At 41.1% G+C, this 17446-nt stretch overlaps 1 protein-coding gene and 1 non-coding gene across 4 annotated transcripts in view; both read left to right on the top strand.

Annotated features, from left to right (window-relative positions):
• KAT2B (lysine acetyltransferase 2B) overlaps positions 1-17446 on the top strand; it is a 105359-nt gene that overhangs the window by 66390 nt on the left and 21523 nt on the right. For 2 of the 3 annotated variants that reach the window (XM_086674201.1, XM_086674203.1), the window contains exons 7-11: positions 2032-2138; positions 6028-6153; positions 8941-9077; positions 11581-11789; positions 12953-13079. In XM_086674201.1, coding sequence (XP_086530327.1) covers positions 2032-2138; positions 6028-6153; positions 8941-9077; positions 11581-11789; positions 12953-13079 — 706 coding nt within the window. The remainder of the gene's footprint in view (positions 1-2031; positions 2139-6027; positions 6154-8940; positions 9078-11580; positions 11790-12952; positions 13080-17446) is intronic. The other variant, XM_086674202.1, reaches the window with a different exon arrangement.
• On the top strand, positions 12665-12771 carry LOC112850522 (U6 spliceosomal RNA). Its single transcript, XR_003222646.1, has one exon. It is a non-coding gene; the product is annotated as a U6 spliceosomal RNA (small nuclear RNA).

The following is a 17446-nucleotide window of genomic DNA, read 5'->3' as shown; positions in this document are numbered from 1 at the left end:
CATACTATATATCATGGCTTTAGGGATGCAGGCAATCCCCCTAAATCAAATCCATTTATAATTATAAAAATTATAAATAGTTTTATGTTTGTTTGGGTCAGATTGTTGCCAGATGGGTTATGGAAGATCTTTTTTTTTTTTTTTTTTTTATGTTTATTTATTTGTGAGAGTGAGAGTGAGCAGGGGAGGGGCAGAGAGAGAGGGAGAGAGAGGATCTGAAGCTCAGTACAGAGACAGATGGGGGTGGGGGGGCGACAACTCACGAACTGTGAAATCATGACCTGAGCTGAAGTCAGAGGCTTAACCGACTGGGCCACCCCGGCACCCCTGGAAGATCTTTTTTTAAAGAGCTTGTGGATTTCAGAATTTCAGAGACAGGAGAGCGGACTCTTCATATTCAACCTTTGTTACACGATTGCCGTGTGAACTTCGGGAGGGCAAGGTGGTGGTTCTGTTCACTCTGTCCTAACAGCATCTGACACAGTATCTGGCGCTGGGTAGACACTCGGTCAGTGTTTGTTGAACGAATGAGTGGAGCATTTACTAGGGGTCAGGCACCATTTCGCGCCTGCACCTCAGCGTATCCCTCACGACTACCCTGCACAGGAATTACTGTTGATATTTCTGTTTTATGGAAGAGGAAGCTGAGGAAGAGAAAACTAAGAATGTGTCCCAAGGGTCACAGAAATTAAGTGTTGAGCTTGGCAAATGGATTCTCGAGCCCAGGCTCTTAGTCTCTTTTCTGTATCCTTCCGCTAGAATTAATGTGCCTCAAGAAGAGGCTTGTAGGAAGGTACTTCAGTACCAGATGTATAGATCTGTGTGTGTAGTTAAATCATAGTTCTTCAATTTTGGTGTACAGAAGTCTAAGGTACTTATCAAAATGTGGTTACCCAGGCCTGTTCTCATGGACTTCAATTCAGTAAGCCCAGGTAGGGCTCGGTTATCCGTATTTCTAACAAGGTCTCATCCATTTGGTTTATAATATGACCGGAAGTATAACATAGTAGTCACTGGTTCTTTTTTAAAAATGTTTGCTTATTTTTGAGAAAGAGAGAGACAGAGTGCGAGCAGGGGAGGGGCAGAGAGAGAGGGAGACACAGAATCCGAAGTGGGCTTCAGGCTCCAAGCTGTCAGCACATTGTCAGAGCCCAACGTGGGGCTTGAACTCATGAACCACAAGAGCATGACCTGAGCCGAAGTCAGATGCTTAACTGACTCAACCACCTAGGCACCCTGGTTCTTTTTTAAAAAAAATTTTTTTTAATTAACTATTTATTTTTGTTAAGTAATCTCTGTGCCTAACGTGGGGCTTGAACTCACAACCCCTAGATCAAGAGTCATATGCTCTTCTGACTGAGCCAGCAAGGTGCCCCTCAATCATTTATTCTAATCCCAGCCCTGCAGTTTATTAGTTGTGGAACTTTGTACCAGTTATTTAATCTCTTTGCTTGAAGTTTTTCTTCTGTAAAACGAGTATAATAATGGGTTCCATTTCATAGGTTTGTTAGGAGAGCACCTGAGTTAATAATACATCAGCCACGTAGAACAATGTCTGTCATGTAGTAAGAGTAGGCGTGTGATAATAAAAATAAAATATGTAACTCACTGGGTTGGTATGAGGATTCAGTAAGTTCATAGAACAGTGCAGGCACATGGCAAGCATTCGATAAATATTAGTTTTGCGGTGAACAATGACAGCTACATAGATGGTAGGAATCTTGCTCTGGGGCTCACTGAGGAATGCTCAGTGGAATGCATTCCTACTGATGTATGCTCTGTGCATTCTATGTTATGTCAATCTGTGCAGAATCAAAAGAGAATAAATTTGTGGAAATGCATTTCTTTATTTGAATATACCAGGCCCACCCACAGATCATCATTTGAGTCATAATTCGCGATCGTATTTCTGAGTTGAAGGTGAGAGGCTGATGTTGGGGTGCTTGCCATAAATGGTTAGGGTTTTCATCCTTCTAGTAATATATTAGTAATATATTTTGATCTTATTATTGCTTTCACTCTTGTGTCTAGGTTTCTATCCATGTTAGAAGAAGAAGTTTATAGTCAAAACTCTCCTATCTGGGATCAGGATTTTCTCTCAGCCTCTTCTAGAACCAGCCAGCTAGGAATCCAAACAGGTAAATTTCTTTTTGCATAAATCAGAGAACAACCAGAATGTGTTAGTCACAGCTCACTCTGCATTTATTTGTGGTTTTTTTTTGTCAAAAAATCGAAGAACAGAGCCGGCCAAAAAGTAACACCTTGGCAAATCTTACATGTGCATCTCGGTTAATGAAGAGAGCAGGTGCAAATCAGTTAAAACAACCCCTCCTTGTGCTATTGAGTTTGCTTAGCTTGCACATTAGGAGGTGTAAAATGCCGTACAGCTCAGCTCTGTAGTCAAATGCTGGCTTTTTAAAAAGACACTTAAAGTGTTGGTCAGTAGTGGCCAGATATGCCCAGGAATCAAGCCTTGGTCTGGTTTCGGAATCTGTGATGTCAGTTTCGTGCAGCAAGTTACTGTCACGGATAAAGGTAGGGTGGTGAGTGGAGGAGAGCCATCTTGAGTCTCAGGTCGTGAAGTTCTTCCTAGTGGGGCCAGAGCATCCTTGCCGTTGCTTTGGGTGGCAGCAGCTAGTATTTTGTGACGGAAGAAGGCATGTGACTTCTAGAGTCCCACTGATCCCAGAGAGAGGCTCTGAACTGCTGCCTTTGACGCTAGAAAGACTCGGAGAAGTTTGGCAAGAGATGCCAAAGCAGTCATTCCTATGTGGCCGTGGGGAAAGCAGAATGCAGAATTTCCATATTAGAGTTTTTAGTACATCTAGCTCAGTGTATAGTATTTTTGCCTCTAGCAAAAAAAAATCTTTTTTGCAAATGGTAAAAGTCACCTTCTTTACTGTACGGTTCTGTGAATTTTGACAAACACATGCAGTTAAATAACCACCAGTACCATTAAAATACAGAATAGTTGCTTCACCCCGGAAAATTCCCTTGCAACCCTCTGTAGTTCGTTCGTTGCCCCACCACCAGCCTTGGCAACCACTGATTTGTTTTTTGTTCCTGGAGTTTGCTTTTTCTAGAATGTCATATGAATGGAATCATATGGTACACCATTTTCTGAGTCTGACTTCTTTCACTCAGCATAATGCATTTGAGAAGGTGATTAATAATGTTTTTCTTATCTAGCGCCTAAGTTTGGATGTAAATATAATTAAATCCCTACAAAGCAGAGTACTTAGGGAATGAGGTATTTTGGTTTGGATCAAATCCTTTTTGTTTGAATTCTTGTTTTTAGAGACCCCAGTTTCTAGCATTTACGGACATATCCTCTGTAGTGACTGGGCATGTCCTCTGTATTGCTCTCTGTCCCTGTGCTGTTCACTTTGTCTTTATCTCATCTGGTTTTCAAATAACATCTCTCCCACAAACCCTCTCCTTGCTCCTCCCATGCCTTCCAGCAAGGACTGCATCTCTTTTCTTCCAAACTTTCACAGAACCTTGAATATATCTTATCTTTGGTTTTCTAGCTTGGCTGTGTGGTGGCCTCACTTGTGATTGAAAATAATATTGATTTCTGAGGCTTCTCCCAAAAGAGTGATGTAATTGGTCTAGCCTGGACATTGAGAATTTTAAAAGCTCCCCAGGTGATTCTGATGTGCAGCCGTATTTGAGAACCGCTGTGTCACGTAGCACTTACCTCGTGCTGTCCTAACCCCACTTTTTTTCTGTAAGTCTTCTGTCTCCAGTGAGTGTGGTGGTCAGAGGCTGTTTGCCACAATCATAATAACAGACTTCCATTAAGTCCTTGCCTGTGAAGTCTGCTTCATAGTGAATTAGCTCAAGCCCGGAGAAGTTGGTATTATTATCCCCTTTATATAGATGAGAAATAGAAGCTCAGAGAGGAGCACCAAGTTGCCCACAACCAGAGCTCCTAAGTGATGGAATTGGGTTTCATGCCCAGTCTGTGAAATTCCTCAACTACTACACCCCATGAAGAGCCAGCCAGACCTCCAGCCAGGCTTTCTAGCATGTGCTGTGAATGTGCCGGCAGATAGACGCTTGTGGGAGGAGTGAGTGAAGAGCAGTTTCCTCCTTCAGGCAGGAGGACACCAAAGCAATTCAGCAGGATCAGCTGAGTTCTTTGCTGGAGGGTCTTCCAGAGAGGATTCCTCTTTGTGAAAACTCCCCTTAATCTTTGCCCTCCCGGAATGCCTCCCTGGTGTGTTCAGCTTCTAGCGCATTTTATGTCTTAGCACAGGATGGAGAAGGCAGAGGTTGTGTCTGACTCTCGGGGAGTTCCACATTTATTTGTGTGGCTGAGGTTGTAACCCGGTTGAACTGCATTGTCCTCTTTAGTGTTACCCAAAGCTGTCAGAAGCAGGCTGCCTTCTCCTTTTTTTTTTTTTTTTTTTTACTGTAATTGCAGTGTGTTCTCTGGGGGGAAAGAAGAGTGTAATCATCTACTTAATTGGCATGTCTGCACATCTATGCAGCTGTGATAAATGACATTCGTAATGATGGCTCTGAAGTTTTGCAAGATACTCAAATGTCTTCAGAATAACCAGAGCTTCCCCTTTGTGTGCAATCACTCCAGTGCACTTTGAGATTCAGAAGGCCTGTTTCCTGGAAGGAAAGCCATATGTATGTGTGTATATATACACACACACGTATATATATATGGCCTGGCACTCTGGTATATTCTCCGTGCTGTGGAATGGTGTCTCTCTGTAAACTTACTCCGTCACTTTCTTGGCTGTTCAGAACGTCCTCTGAGGACCGAACTGTGGCTGCATTGAAACTTAGTTGAACGTTCTCTCTGGGCATCTGGCTTTACTGCTATACTCTGTCCTGTACATGACCAGTGCCACTGAAAATGTCTGTATTCTTCATCTGCTCTCACCACACTAGCTACAAATCAGCAGCACACTGGCAAAGCAATATCCTATTTCTGACAATGGCTTTTATAAAAGAAAAGAAAAGAAAAGAAAAAAGAAAAGAAAAGAAAAGATGTTTTTTTAATTTGTAAATATTCTCAAACTTACAGAAAAGTTATAACAATAGGACAAAGAAATCTGGTATATTCTATATCCTTCACCCAGATTCACCACTTGTTAACATTTTGCCATACTTGGTTTATCATCCTCCCTTCTTTTTTTTTTTCTAAACTATTTGAAAGTTGCAAACCTCATACCCCTTTACAGAGCACAGTGAATATCTCCCAAGAACAAGGACATTCTCTTACTTAACAGCAGGACAGTTATCAAAGTAAGGAATTTAAGCTTGATGCAATATTATTACCTAACCTATAGGCTATTTTCCATTTTTGCCTCTAATCACAATCCTGTGGTTTATAGCAATTTTTGTCTGACCTCAGGAGGCACATGATGTTGGCCTCCCTCATTAATTGTTGGTATAAGCTTGATCACTTGGTTATGATAGTGTTTACCTGGTTTCTCCACTGTAGTGTTAACCATCTTTCCTTTTGCAATAAAGAAGTATTTTTGTAGAGAGACACTTTGAAACTAGCCTGTCTTCATCGAAATTATACTCCCAAGGTTTAGCCTGCACAGATGATTCTTCCTTGAATCAATTATTACATGCTGGCTGTCAAGTGTTTTTTCTACCCCCTAATGTCCACGATTCCTTCCTTTTTATTTATTGGTATTCTCCTATAAGGAAGACCTTTACCTTCTCCCCACTTATTTATTTATTTAATGATTCATTTATTATTATCATGTTCATTTTGGCCCCATGGCTGTTATTTTATTTTAATTAATTCATTCATTTTTAAAAGATTTTATTTTGAAGTAATCTCTACACCCAACGTGGGGCTTGAACTTATGACCCCAAGATCAAGAGTCACATGCTCCATCAACCAAGCCAGCCAGGTGTCCCTCCATGGCTTTTATTTTAAAGATGATTTTGTTGTGGTGTTGGGCAGGAATGGGATGGTTGCATGTGCACGTGTTTCCTTGTTGCTTAAGAAAGGAGTCACCTAATTCCTGTTTTTCTTTTTGGGGCTAGTTATCAGTCCACCTCCTGTAGCTGGGACCATTTCATATAATTCAAACTCATCTTCCCTTGAGCAACCTAATGGAGGGAGCACCAGTCCTTCCTGCAAAGGCTCTTCTGGGCTTGAGGCAAACCCAGGTAAGCTTGTAAGGGGGCATAAGAGAGGGCAATGATTGCCATAGAAGTCCTGTTATCTCAGGAGTGCAAAAGGTAGATTTAGACCAGCTACAGATTGTGTATGTCCAGGATTTTTATGGCTGGAAATCACTTTGAGCTGAATTGGTTAGTTACAAAATGCAACCCAAATGCAGAGTCTTAAACAACAAAGCAACCCAAAATGCAGAGTCTTAAAGCCATAATCATTTATTATCATAGCTCACTCATTCTGTGTTTCCTGGTAGGTTGTTGATCTCAGCCAACCTCATTCAGTCAGTCTTTGCTAGGCTTGCTCATGAGCCTACCTATTGACTGGGGGCTCTGTTCTGGGCTAGAGCACTTAAACTGGAGCATCTCTGTTCCAAATATTTCTCATCTTCCTCCTGGGATCACTGGGCTGCTTTTCTTGGAGCAGAATATGTCCTTCTGACAATGGCAGAAGTACCAGAGAACAAGTAGAAATACAGTTTCTAGAAGCCTGGACTCAGAACTGGTATACCATCACCCCTGCCTTATTTTGTCAACTAAAGCCAATTACATGGTCGAACTCAGATTCAAGGGGTGGAGAAATGTACTCTTACTTCTTTTGTAAGAAGAACCACAAAGTCACATGGCAAGAGTGTGGATACCAGGAGGGTAAAGAATTTGGCTGCTAATGTAATCTGCCATGTGGGCAAAACCATCTCTTAACCCTAAAGGCATTTCCTAGTTACAGAATGTTTTGAAGGTTGTCCTTCTGTCCATGGGCTTAACATCTTGTCAAGATATGACCAAATCTTGACATTAAAGAAGTGTCAGACCAGAGGAAAGAAGAGAATTTTAAATGCAGTACCACATATTTAACATGTGTGCCACCATTTACTTTCTCACTTCCAAGGGAGATGCCACTCATCAATGCAGAAACTCTTCGCCAGTGAGCTTGGATGTAGCCTCAGATACTTTCTTACAATGACACTAACAGCAATTTATCGAGTTTGGGGCATGTTATTATAAACCTTGGCTACAAAATAAATAGTTCAAAGCATTACTTTTTGGGGAATCATAGAATTTGGAGGCATGTTGGTCAAATGACTGAAAAGATTCTCATTTACAACTAAAAAAGAGTTATAATAACAAGAACTCAACAAAAGCCATTTATTTTATTTATTTTTTTTATTATTATTTTTTTTAATTATTTTTTTTCAACGTTTTTATTTATTTTTGGGACAGAGAGAGACAGAGCATGAACGGGGGAGGGGCAGAGAGAGAGAGGGAGACACAGAATCGGAAACAGGCTCCAGGCTCTGAGCCATCAGCCCAGAGCCCGACGCGGGGCTCGAACTCACGGAGCGCGAGATCGTGACCTGGCTGAAGTCGGACGCTTAACCGACTGCGCCACCCAGGCGCCCCAACAAAAGCCATTTAATAAGTGGCATAATGTTTATGGAAGCATCTTATACAGACAAGATACGTTACATTGTTCTGCTCCTTTAACTAAAGATGTGTGGAAATGTGCCTAGTGGGATTCACAAGTGAGGAATAATTAGATTTGAACATCTAAACAAATTTTAAACTTATTGTAAAAATAAATTTATGACATTTTATGACAGGGGGAAAAAAAGAGGAAAAACCAACCATGATAGTAGAAAGAACAAACAAGCCACCATGTAATCTAAGGAAGAAAGTGGGAAAAAGTTATCTTTGCCTGGCCTTTCCCAGCATGTGACTTGTCAAGAATGGCCCTACTCACTTTGTGGGGTATCATTTTATGGCAAAAAAGTATCGTGAGAGATAAAGAGGGATTTATTTATTTATTTATTTAAAGTTTATTGATTTTGAGAGAGACAGAGACAGCACAAGTGGGGGAGGGGCGGAAAGAGAGGGAGGGAGAGAGAGAATCCCCAGCAGCCTCCACACTGTCAGCACGGAGCCTGACATGGGGATTGAACTCATGAAACCATGAGATCATGACCTCAGCCCAAACCAAGAGTTGGAACCTTAACTGATTGAACTACCTGGGTGCCCCAAGAGGGTTATTTTATAATGAGAAAATTAAATTCTCTAGCAAAATAAACATTTCATTAGTATAGGTCAAATATATATAGTCATACATAATATACATGTACCTATACATATACACGCATGCGTACATCATAAAAGAAAATTGCCGGAACTGGAAAGAGAAACAACCCAATCAACCAATAGTTGAAGGCTTGAAGCAACATCTCTGAGTAATTCATAGTTCAAATAGACAAAGCTATCAAAAAGATACAGAAACCCTGAAAACATAATCAGTAAGCTTACTCTAATGGATATACAGGGATCATTACTCCTAAAAGTCATACAATACACATTACTTTCAAGAAGACAATACACATTTACAATTAATTGGTCATATTTTATGTTCTAAAGTAAGTTTCAGAAATTTTTGATGTTTTGTTATCATATGAACCATGTTCTTTGACCACAAAGAGACTAAATTTAGAGATTAATAACCAGTGATAACTGAAATCACCCCTTGCATTTGCAAATGAACACATAACTCATATAGCAAGTTAAAAAATTATCATAGAAAGTAGAAAATATTCTGAATGTATCTGTGGTTGGTGATTATTGGGACCTCCTCCCTTCTCTTTCCCATCTTCCACAGCCACCCCTTCCTGGGTAAATGGAGAGTTGACTTCCATGCCCATCAATGTTAACAGAAAATTAGTTGGATTAGTTGTCACGTATTATCTGCTTTGTATTTACGATCACCCATTGTTTGCCCTTTTGTTTTGATCATCACAGGAGAAAAGAGGAAAATGAATGACTCTCATGCCTTGGAGGAGGCCAAGAAACCCCGGGTTATGGGGGATATTCCAATGGAATTAATTGACGAGGTCATGTCTACCATCACGGACCCTGCAGCAATGCTTGGACCAGAGGTCAGCAGAGTAAACCAGAGCAGCCAGCTGGTAGCCCTTTTCTGTCTCCAACTGTTGGAAGTGGGGGTGGTATCACTGAGAGATAGCATGTTATGTTACCCTGGTTTACATTCAACCAGGTGGTCAAGGTGTGGAGGGCAAGAAAAGCTGGTGGAGAGGTGGTTCCCCTGGGTGGATATCACACCACAGAGAAATATGCTAATAATCTCACACAGCTGAAGGTATTCCCACCTCCCTCAGCTCTTTAACTTGAAAAATTTAAATCCTGACAAATGTTATAAAAATTTCGTGATGGAGATTCATAGTTTTTCCAATTTAATTTTTTTTTATTAAGTTTATTTTTTTGAGAGAGAAAGAGAACACAAGAGGGGAGAGGCAGAGCGAGAATCCCAAGCAGGCTCCGTGCTGTCAGAGCAGAGTCCAATGCAGGGCTCAAACTCATGAACTGTGAGATCATGACTTGAGCCAAAATCAAGAGTTAACCAAGTGAGCCACTCAGGTGCCCCCCCCACCCCCAGTTTCTTTATTTAGATTCACCAGTTGTTAACATGCCACATTTGCATTTCCTCTGTCTCTCTCTCCTGTGAACCATTTGGAACCATTTCAGAATTAAATATAGATGTCACAACATTTCACCCTATTTTTACCTGTATTTCTTAAGATAAAGACTATTCCTTTACATTACCACAGTGTAGCTACCATTCAGAAAATTTAGCCAGGTCACAACATTTTTTAATATATGGATTGGCAAACTACAGCCTACAGGCCAAATCTAGCCCACTGGCTGTTTTTGTAAATAAATTGTAATTTAAACATGTTGTCTATGTCTGCCTTGCACTACAAGAGCAGATTTGAATAATTAAGACAGCAGGTGTAGGACCTACAAAGCCTAAACTACTTGTTACCTGGCCCCTTTATAAGAAAGTCTGACCCTTGGCCTAATGTATAGAGAGCCCATATCTGAATTCCCCATATAACCATATTATGTCCTTTATAACATTTGTTGCTGTTGTTCAAGGATCAGCCAGGGATCATGAATTGCGTTTAGTTCTTTCTCTTCATCTCTTTAGTCTCCTTTAATCTAGAAGAGTTCCCCCGTCCGTTTTTTGTTTTTTTTTTAAATGGCAGTTCCATTTTGAAGAATCCTGCTCCCTAGTTTTCCATAATGACCCCTTTTGGATTTGTCTATTTATTCATGATTCGATTCAAATAAAGCATTTTTGGTAAAAATTTTGCTGTTATCCCATTGCATTGCATCCACGGGCAGGGCAGTTTAAGACATTTGTGACAGCTTCCAGGAAATGAAGAGATGTCTTGGAGATTATCTTATAAAATATCTTGTAAAATTTTTTTAGCGTGGCTCTGCTCCATCAATTTTTAATTTGTCATGTTTCCTTAGATATTTGTTTGATAGTATTGAGGATAATTCAGAGAACAGGAATGTTTTAAGAGAAAGATCTCATTGTAAGATTATTCTTCTCATTTCTTGTTAGATATATATATCCAGTCCTGGGAATCTAAGACTGCAGTACCTTTTCTGTACTTGTCTTTCAAGGAGTTAGTACCTTCGCAAATTAGTTCAGCTCGGTTTTTCAGCTGTGACGTGTGGATGTGATCACACATTTCCAGATTTGTTGGGTGGATTTGATAGTGAACTGGAGTTGGCTCATATAGGCGTACACAAGGCAGTTGTTAAATTTTCAGGAATTTTGTGAGCTGGTTGTTAAATGCAATGTTAGCTTGAAGTTGACCACAGTGGAACCTGGTCACCTGGGCAGCCAGCTGTAGACCAACGGGATGAGCAAGTGCTACCGTTTGGGGCTGTTCTTCCCCGGGAGCTATTTGTTGAACATTTACCTGCACATCCCTGGGTGGATTAAATAGGATGGGGAGCATGAAGTGCCAGCACGGGATTGTGCCACCAGCTGTGGTGGAGAGTGGGTCAACAGATGACCCTCTGGAAAGAAAACTATCTTCCAAAAAGAGGTGCTGACACTGTAAACGTGACTGCCACTGTCGGGACTGCAGTGAGAATTTGGCGGGGGCGGGTCTGTCATCCTGAGGGTTCTACAAAGTTCAGCCAGATGGGATTCCTCTAGACCAAAGAGTAGCACACAGGCCAAATCTGGTCTGCTCTCCCTCTGCTTTTAAATAGTGTTTTATTGGGACACTACTACGCCCATTCACGTGTGTATGTCTTTGTGGCAACAGTGTTGACTAGCTGCCACCGAGACCTTCTATTTACGATCTGGCCCTTTGCAGGAAGGTTTGATGACTCCTAATCTACAATAAGTATGCATGTACACATATAATACTGTAATCTCTCAAAATGTTTTGTCTCCCTTTTCTGTTTTGTTTTCGTAACTGGTATATGTTGTTTGGGTCCCTGAAAATCCACAAATGAGCATCTTATTAGAACAAGTAAGAGAAACATTGAGAGATCCCATCTCCATTGTCTTAAGAGAAGAGCTCTGCCTAATTTCTCTTGTCTCCCACATTGCAGACCAATTTACTGTCAGCACATTCAGCCAGGGATGAGGCAGCGAGGCTGGAGGAGCGCAGGGGTGTGATTGAATTTCACGTGGTCGGCAATTCCCTGAACCAGAAACCCAACAAGAAGATTCTGATGTGGCTAGTCGGTCTCCAGAATGTGTTCTCCCACCAGCTGCCCCGGATGCCCAAAGAGTATATCACACGGCTTGTCTTCGACCCGTAAGTGGTGCTCGACTGCCTGGCTCTTCTTTCTTTCTTATTTCCTTTTTAAATGAAGGAGGAACCACTCAGATACTAGAAGTCAGCCAGGGTCACTGAATCCTGCTGCCTCTTGTCATGCCAGGGAATACAGAGCTCCATCAAGCTAAGTGCCATGTTTAAAAGCAGTAAGATTAATTGTTCAACAATTTATACATTTTTTTGTTAATAATAACGAAGGTTTCTACTTTGAGTGGCTCGTGACTATCCTGTGCTTCATTCATTACAGTAGTGAAGTATTAACACCAAGAAGGGTCCCACTTCTTTCATAGCCAAAAACATGCTTGATTTTGGTATCTTAACAGGTACCACTGTTGCTGGGTCTTAACTATGGGAAGATTCCTGAGCTATCAGACAGGTACATTTGAAAATCCGTTGCTTTAAGTAAAACCCCAACAACAGAAAACCTAAAGGTCTCTAATTGAATGTATTTTAACGCATATAGCCCCACAGCCTATGTGGACTGTGATCCCTGCATGTGACCATTCAGTGTGACATTTTGGAAGTTCTGAAGAGATGCTACAGTACAAGTTTTGACGAACTGTACATGTGGATTTGTATTCTCTTCCATCATGTTTCTGTAATATTTTTGAGTAAGAGTAAACTCTTCAGAAACATGTGCCACATTTGTCCACGACTGTGCCTTCCCTCTGAACCCTCAATTTGGGACCCTTGGCATTGAGTGTAGCACCATTCCAGTACCGGTGAGCACCTCCACACATACTTTGTCCTTTATTTGTAAACCTCAGGCCCTTCGTAGGTGGCTGACATTTTTTTTGGATGAATGAAGTCTTGTGCAGGCAAGCTTACTCTAGAGTTCACATTGAGAATGTTCTGTGCTGGCTTCAGCAGCTCATACACTAAAATTGGAACGATACAGAGAAGATTAGCATGGCCCCTGAGCTAGGATGACATGCAGATTCTTGAAACATTCTGTATTAAATAAAAATGAAAATAAAAATAAAAGAATGTTCTGCCAAGATAGTGGTTAGATAAAGGAAGCAGCCATAGAAACTCCAGAAAACCACTCCCCTCCTATCCTGGTTGGTTCATAAGGCACACCCCAAAAAGTATTTTTATATAACCAAAATAGGTAAAACTTTGCCATAATCTTATTCTTTCAGGAAACACAAAACCCTTGCCCTAATTAAAGATGGCCGTGTCATCGGTGGTATCTGTTTCCGTATGTTCCCATCCCAAGGATTCACAGAGATTGTTTTCTGTGCTGTAACCTCAAATGAGCAAGTCAAGGTAAGGGTAACCCAAGGTGTTAGAAGAAAAACTGAATGCGGTGCTTCTCCCTAAAGTTGTGGAGCTTGGCAAGGTCTGTCTCTGTATCATGTCTGCAGAATGTCTAAAGTGGAGTTCAGGACTTTCCGAGAAGAGTTTTCTGGCTGCAGGTGTCTGTGTATGTGTGTGACAAGAGTAGATGGTTCCATGTCCCAATAGGTCAGCTTCTCCCAATGGTTTGGACCTGGGGCAAGGAACAAGGACCCCACACAGCCCCAAATGCAACTGAAGTACAGTCTATGGCAAGTGAAGGGAGGTTCGAAAAGAAATCTCACTGTTCATTGTTAATTTCCACACGCACAGGCACACACACACACAGTTGGTAATGCTGAACCACCAGAAAGGATGTGGCGTGGGCTACATGACTTAGGTGGCTTACACTTAAGGAAGATGTCTTATGGCTTTGTCTCTAAAACCAGTCAAGGGCTAAAGAAATTCTAGAAGGGAAGTCATGAAAAATTTGAAGAAATTTAGGTCTGTGTTTTAGAAGTATTCATGCTGGGTTTGGAATGTGGGGTGTGTGCGCGCATGTGCGTGTGCATGCCTACCTGTGTGTGTCTGTCTGTGTGTGTGGTTCATTTACCTTCCCACTTGGCCTTGGCATTGGTTCTTTCCTCCCCCGGAGCGAGGCTGTTACCTTGAAACTGCATTTGGTGTTGCAGTCTGACTGGAATAAACTGTAGACTCTGTTGTCAGAAAGACCTCAGATCTAGTGTGTGTCTTGTTCTATTCTGCTGCTGCTTTTAGGAATATGGAACCAGGAAATGTGTTTTTATTATTCATTTGGTATTTTGGGAACCCTAAAAACTATCATGCAAAACTAGGGCAAATAGTGGGAAGACAATTAACTCAGGATTAGATAGCTGCTGAGAAAAATGACTGGAATGTCTGAGGCAACGTTGTCCAGTGAAATATGATGCAGTGTGCAAATGTGAGCCATGCATGTAATTTTAAGTTTTCGAGTAGCTACATTGAAAGAAAAGGAAACAGGCAAAATTAATTTTCTTTTCTTAATTAAATTTTCGATTTTTTGGGGTGCCTGGGTGGCGCAGTCGGTTAAGCGTCCGACTTCGGCTCAGGTCATGATCTCGCGGTCCGTGAGCTCGAGCCCCGCGTCAGGCTCTGGGCTGATGGCTCGGAGCCTGGAGCCTGTTTCCAATTCTGTGTCTCCCTCTCTCTCTGCCCCTCCCCCGTTCATGCTCTCTCTCTCTCTCTGTCCCAAAAATAAATAAAAACGTTGAAAAAAATTTTTTTTTAAATTTTCGTTTTTTGAAGTTTTTATTTAGAGAGAGCGCGAGTGCCCGTGGGAGAGGAACAGAGAGAGAGGGAGAGAGAATCCCAAGCAGGCTCCCCACTGTCAGCAGAGAGCCCAACACAGGACTCCCTCTTACAAACTGTGAGATCATGACCTGAGCCGAAATCAAGACGTGGATGTTCGGGCACCTGGGTGGCTCAGTTGGTTAAGCATCCGACTTCGGCTCAGGCCATGATCTCATGGTCTGGGGTTCAAGCCCCGCGTTGGGCTCTGTGCTGCCAGCTCAGAACCTGGAGCCTGTTTCGGATTCTGTCTCCCTCTCTCTCTGACCCTCCCCTGTTCATGCTCTGTCTCTCTCTGTCTCAAAAATAAATAAACATAAAAAAAAAATTAAAAAAAAAAAGAGGTGGATGTTCAACGGACAGAGTCATCCAGGCACCCTGGCAAAATTTTTCTTTTCTTTTCTTTTCTTTTCTTTTCTTTTCTTTTCTTTTCTTTTCTTTTCTTTTCTTTTCTTTCCTTTTCTTTCCTTTTCTCTTTTTTCTTTTCTTTTCTCTTTTTTCTTTTCTCTTTTCTTTTCTCTTTTCTTTTCTTTTCTTTTCTTTTCTTTTCTTTTCTTTTCTATTTCATTATTTTTAAATGTTTATTTATTCTGAGAGAGATAGAGATAGAGATCACACAAGCATGGGAGGAGCAGAGAGAGAGAGGAGAGAGAGAATTCCAAGCTCACAGAGCAGAGCCTGAACGGCAAATTTAATTTTAACAACGTATTTTATTTTACCCACTACCCAAAGAGGTGTCACTGTACTCAATGTCACAGAGAATCACTAATGAGACATTTTATATTCTTTGTTTTGTACTAACTCTCCGGAACCTAGGATGTGTTTTACACTTAGAACACGTCCCCATTTGGACTAGCTACATTTCAGGTGCTCCCTGGGCACATGTGGCCAGTGCTCCCATATCGGGCAGTGCAGGTCTAGGGACACTGTTGCTTGCTCTAGCTGCAAAGAAGCAATGCCGTTTACAAAAAACAGCAGTAATTCACTGGTAGGAATCATTCTCTGATTGAGGGCTACAGCCAGTGCTGTGGGTACTTTGGTTTTCATCAACGGCTTTACTCTGGTCACAGAGCCCATGATAGCTGCTGATTTCTTCTCATGAAGCACAAGTGGGGCTTTTTGTCTTTGACTCATAGTACTGAGCAGCAAATGATAAACAAAATTCATCAGTCATACATCTGTCATTCTGACTGGGGAAGGTGAGAGCCCAAATTGGCTCAAAACTGACGTCTCGCACTTTTTCCAAGGAATTCTGACAGCGTGTCTTTAGATGGTGCTGTTGCTATGCGTATCATTTTTTAGTTTCTGCTCGCCAAAGTGGGAAACAATTTCAAGTATGCAGAGTTTAGAAACGTACTTAAAAGCAAAATTTGTTTGGCTTTTCATAGGGAGAGGGAACTGGCAAACATGTCCTTAGTTTATGATTTCAGAAAAAGATTGCAAAGTTTTTGTTTGCAGAGAAAACTTACACCAAACACCTTGTTTGGAGAGGTTGATTGAGGGTGACGTGGACGCTTTTAGGGCCACCAGAGGAAAACTAAAGGTATTTAATATGAATTGGATACTCTGTCTTATTACTTCCCAGAAGGGCAGTTTATTTTTTTCCCAAACCATGTAATTTTCTAAAGATTTGCAGGCAGGTGGCCAAATATTACAAACCCAGTAGGAGGAACTAGAAAAAGCCACTTTTTGTAAATGACTTGAAACTATAGTTCTAGAAAATGAAGATTAGTCTTGATAAATGGGGAAGTTTGATAAAAGCAAGTGTTGGTGGCACCTATGTGGAAAAAACCTCAAGTTCATAAGTGGAGGTTTTAGATTTCTATTTAATATGTTAAAAATCTTGCGGGGCGCCTGGGTGGCGCAGTCGGTTGGGCGTCCGACTTCAGCCAGGTCACGATCTCGCGGTCCGTGAGTTCGAGCCCCGCATCGGGCTCTGGGCTGATGGCTCAGAGCCTGGAGCCTGTTTCACATTCTGTGTCTCCCTCTCTCTCTGCCCCTCCCCCGTTCATGCTCTGTCTCTCTCTGTCCCAAAAATAAATAAACGTTGAAAAAAAAATTAAAAAAAAAAAAAAATCTTGGCTAAATGATACTTTCAAATTTGCCTCCTCTCGTTTTAGAGAATCCAGCTTGCATATAAATTCCTGAGAATGAGGAAATAAGATTTGTATGTGACTTTATCTCAGAGCACACGCAAGATAACATTTGAGATTTTACTTGAAGCTCGTCACCTGGTTTTAGAATTATCTTGTCATCTCAAAACTATTTGGATTTGTTATCATGCACACTTAAAGTTATGGAGCTAATATTTATATATCTTAATATTTAAATAAACACTGAGGTTGCTAGATGGATTTAGAAAAGAAAACCTTTGGTGCACCTGGGTGGCTCAGTTGGCTGGGCATCCGACTTTGGCTCAGGTCATGATCTCACGTTTGTGAGTTCGAGCCCCACATCAGGCTTGTGCTGACAGCTCAGAGCCTGGAGCCTGCTTCGGATTCTGTCTCTCCCTCTCTCTCTCTGCCCCTCCCCTCCTCATGAGCTCTATGTCTTCTTGTCTCTCAATAATAAACATTAAAAAATAAAAAAAAAATAAAAAAAGAAAAAATAAGGTATCAGAAACTCAAATTTAAAAAAAATAAGTAAATAAAACCTTTGGTGATAGTTAACAATAAAGGTGGACCAATAAAGGGAGAAAGTTCTAGGTGAAAATCTAAACATTTGTATATAGTGGTTTAATATTGCTAATTGCCTGCCAAGGAAACATTTAAGCTAATCAAGGAAATGTTTTGCCTCTACTGCCAGTCACAGTACTAGACAGGATTTAAGTTAAAAGATACAACCCTTACTCTTAAGTGATTGGAATCTGGAAAATTTATTTGGCAAGGTGACAAATAAGTGGCCAGTGATGAACAATATCTTATGTGGGTTTTGAGAAGCTATTTACAAAAGAACCATTACTGTTCATTTTGAGAAAAATTATTGGATTGTGGGCAAAGCTTAGAAAGTTT

Source organism: Puma concolor, chromosome C2 (assembly GCF_028749965.1).
Source record: "Puma concolor isolate L17-30 chromosome C2, mPumCon1.1.hap2, whole genome shotgun sequence".
NCBI lineage: Eukaryota > Metazoa > Chordata > Mammalia > Carnivora > Felidae > Puma > Puma concolor.
This window is presented reverse-complemented; position numbering and strand designations above follow the sequence as displayed.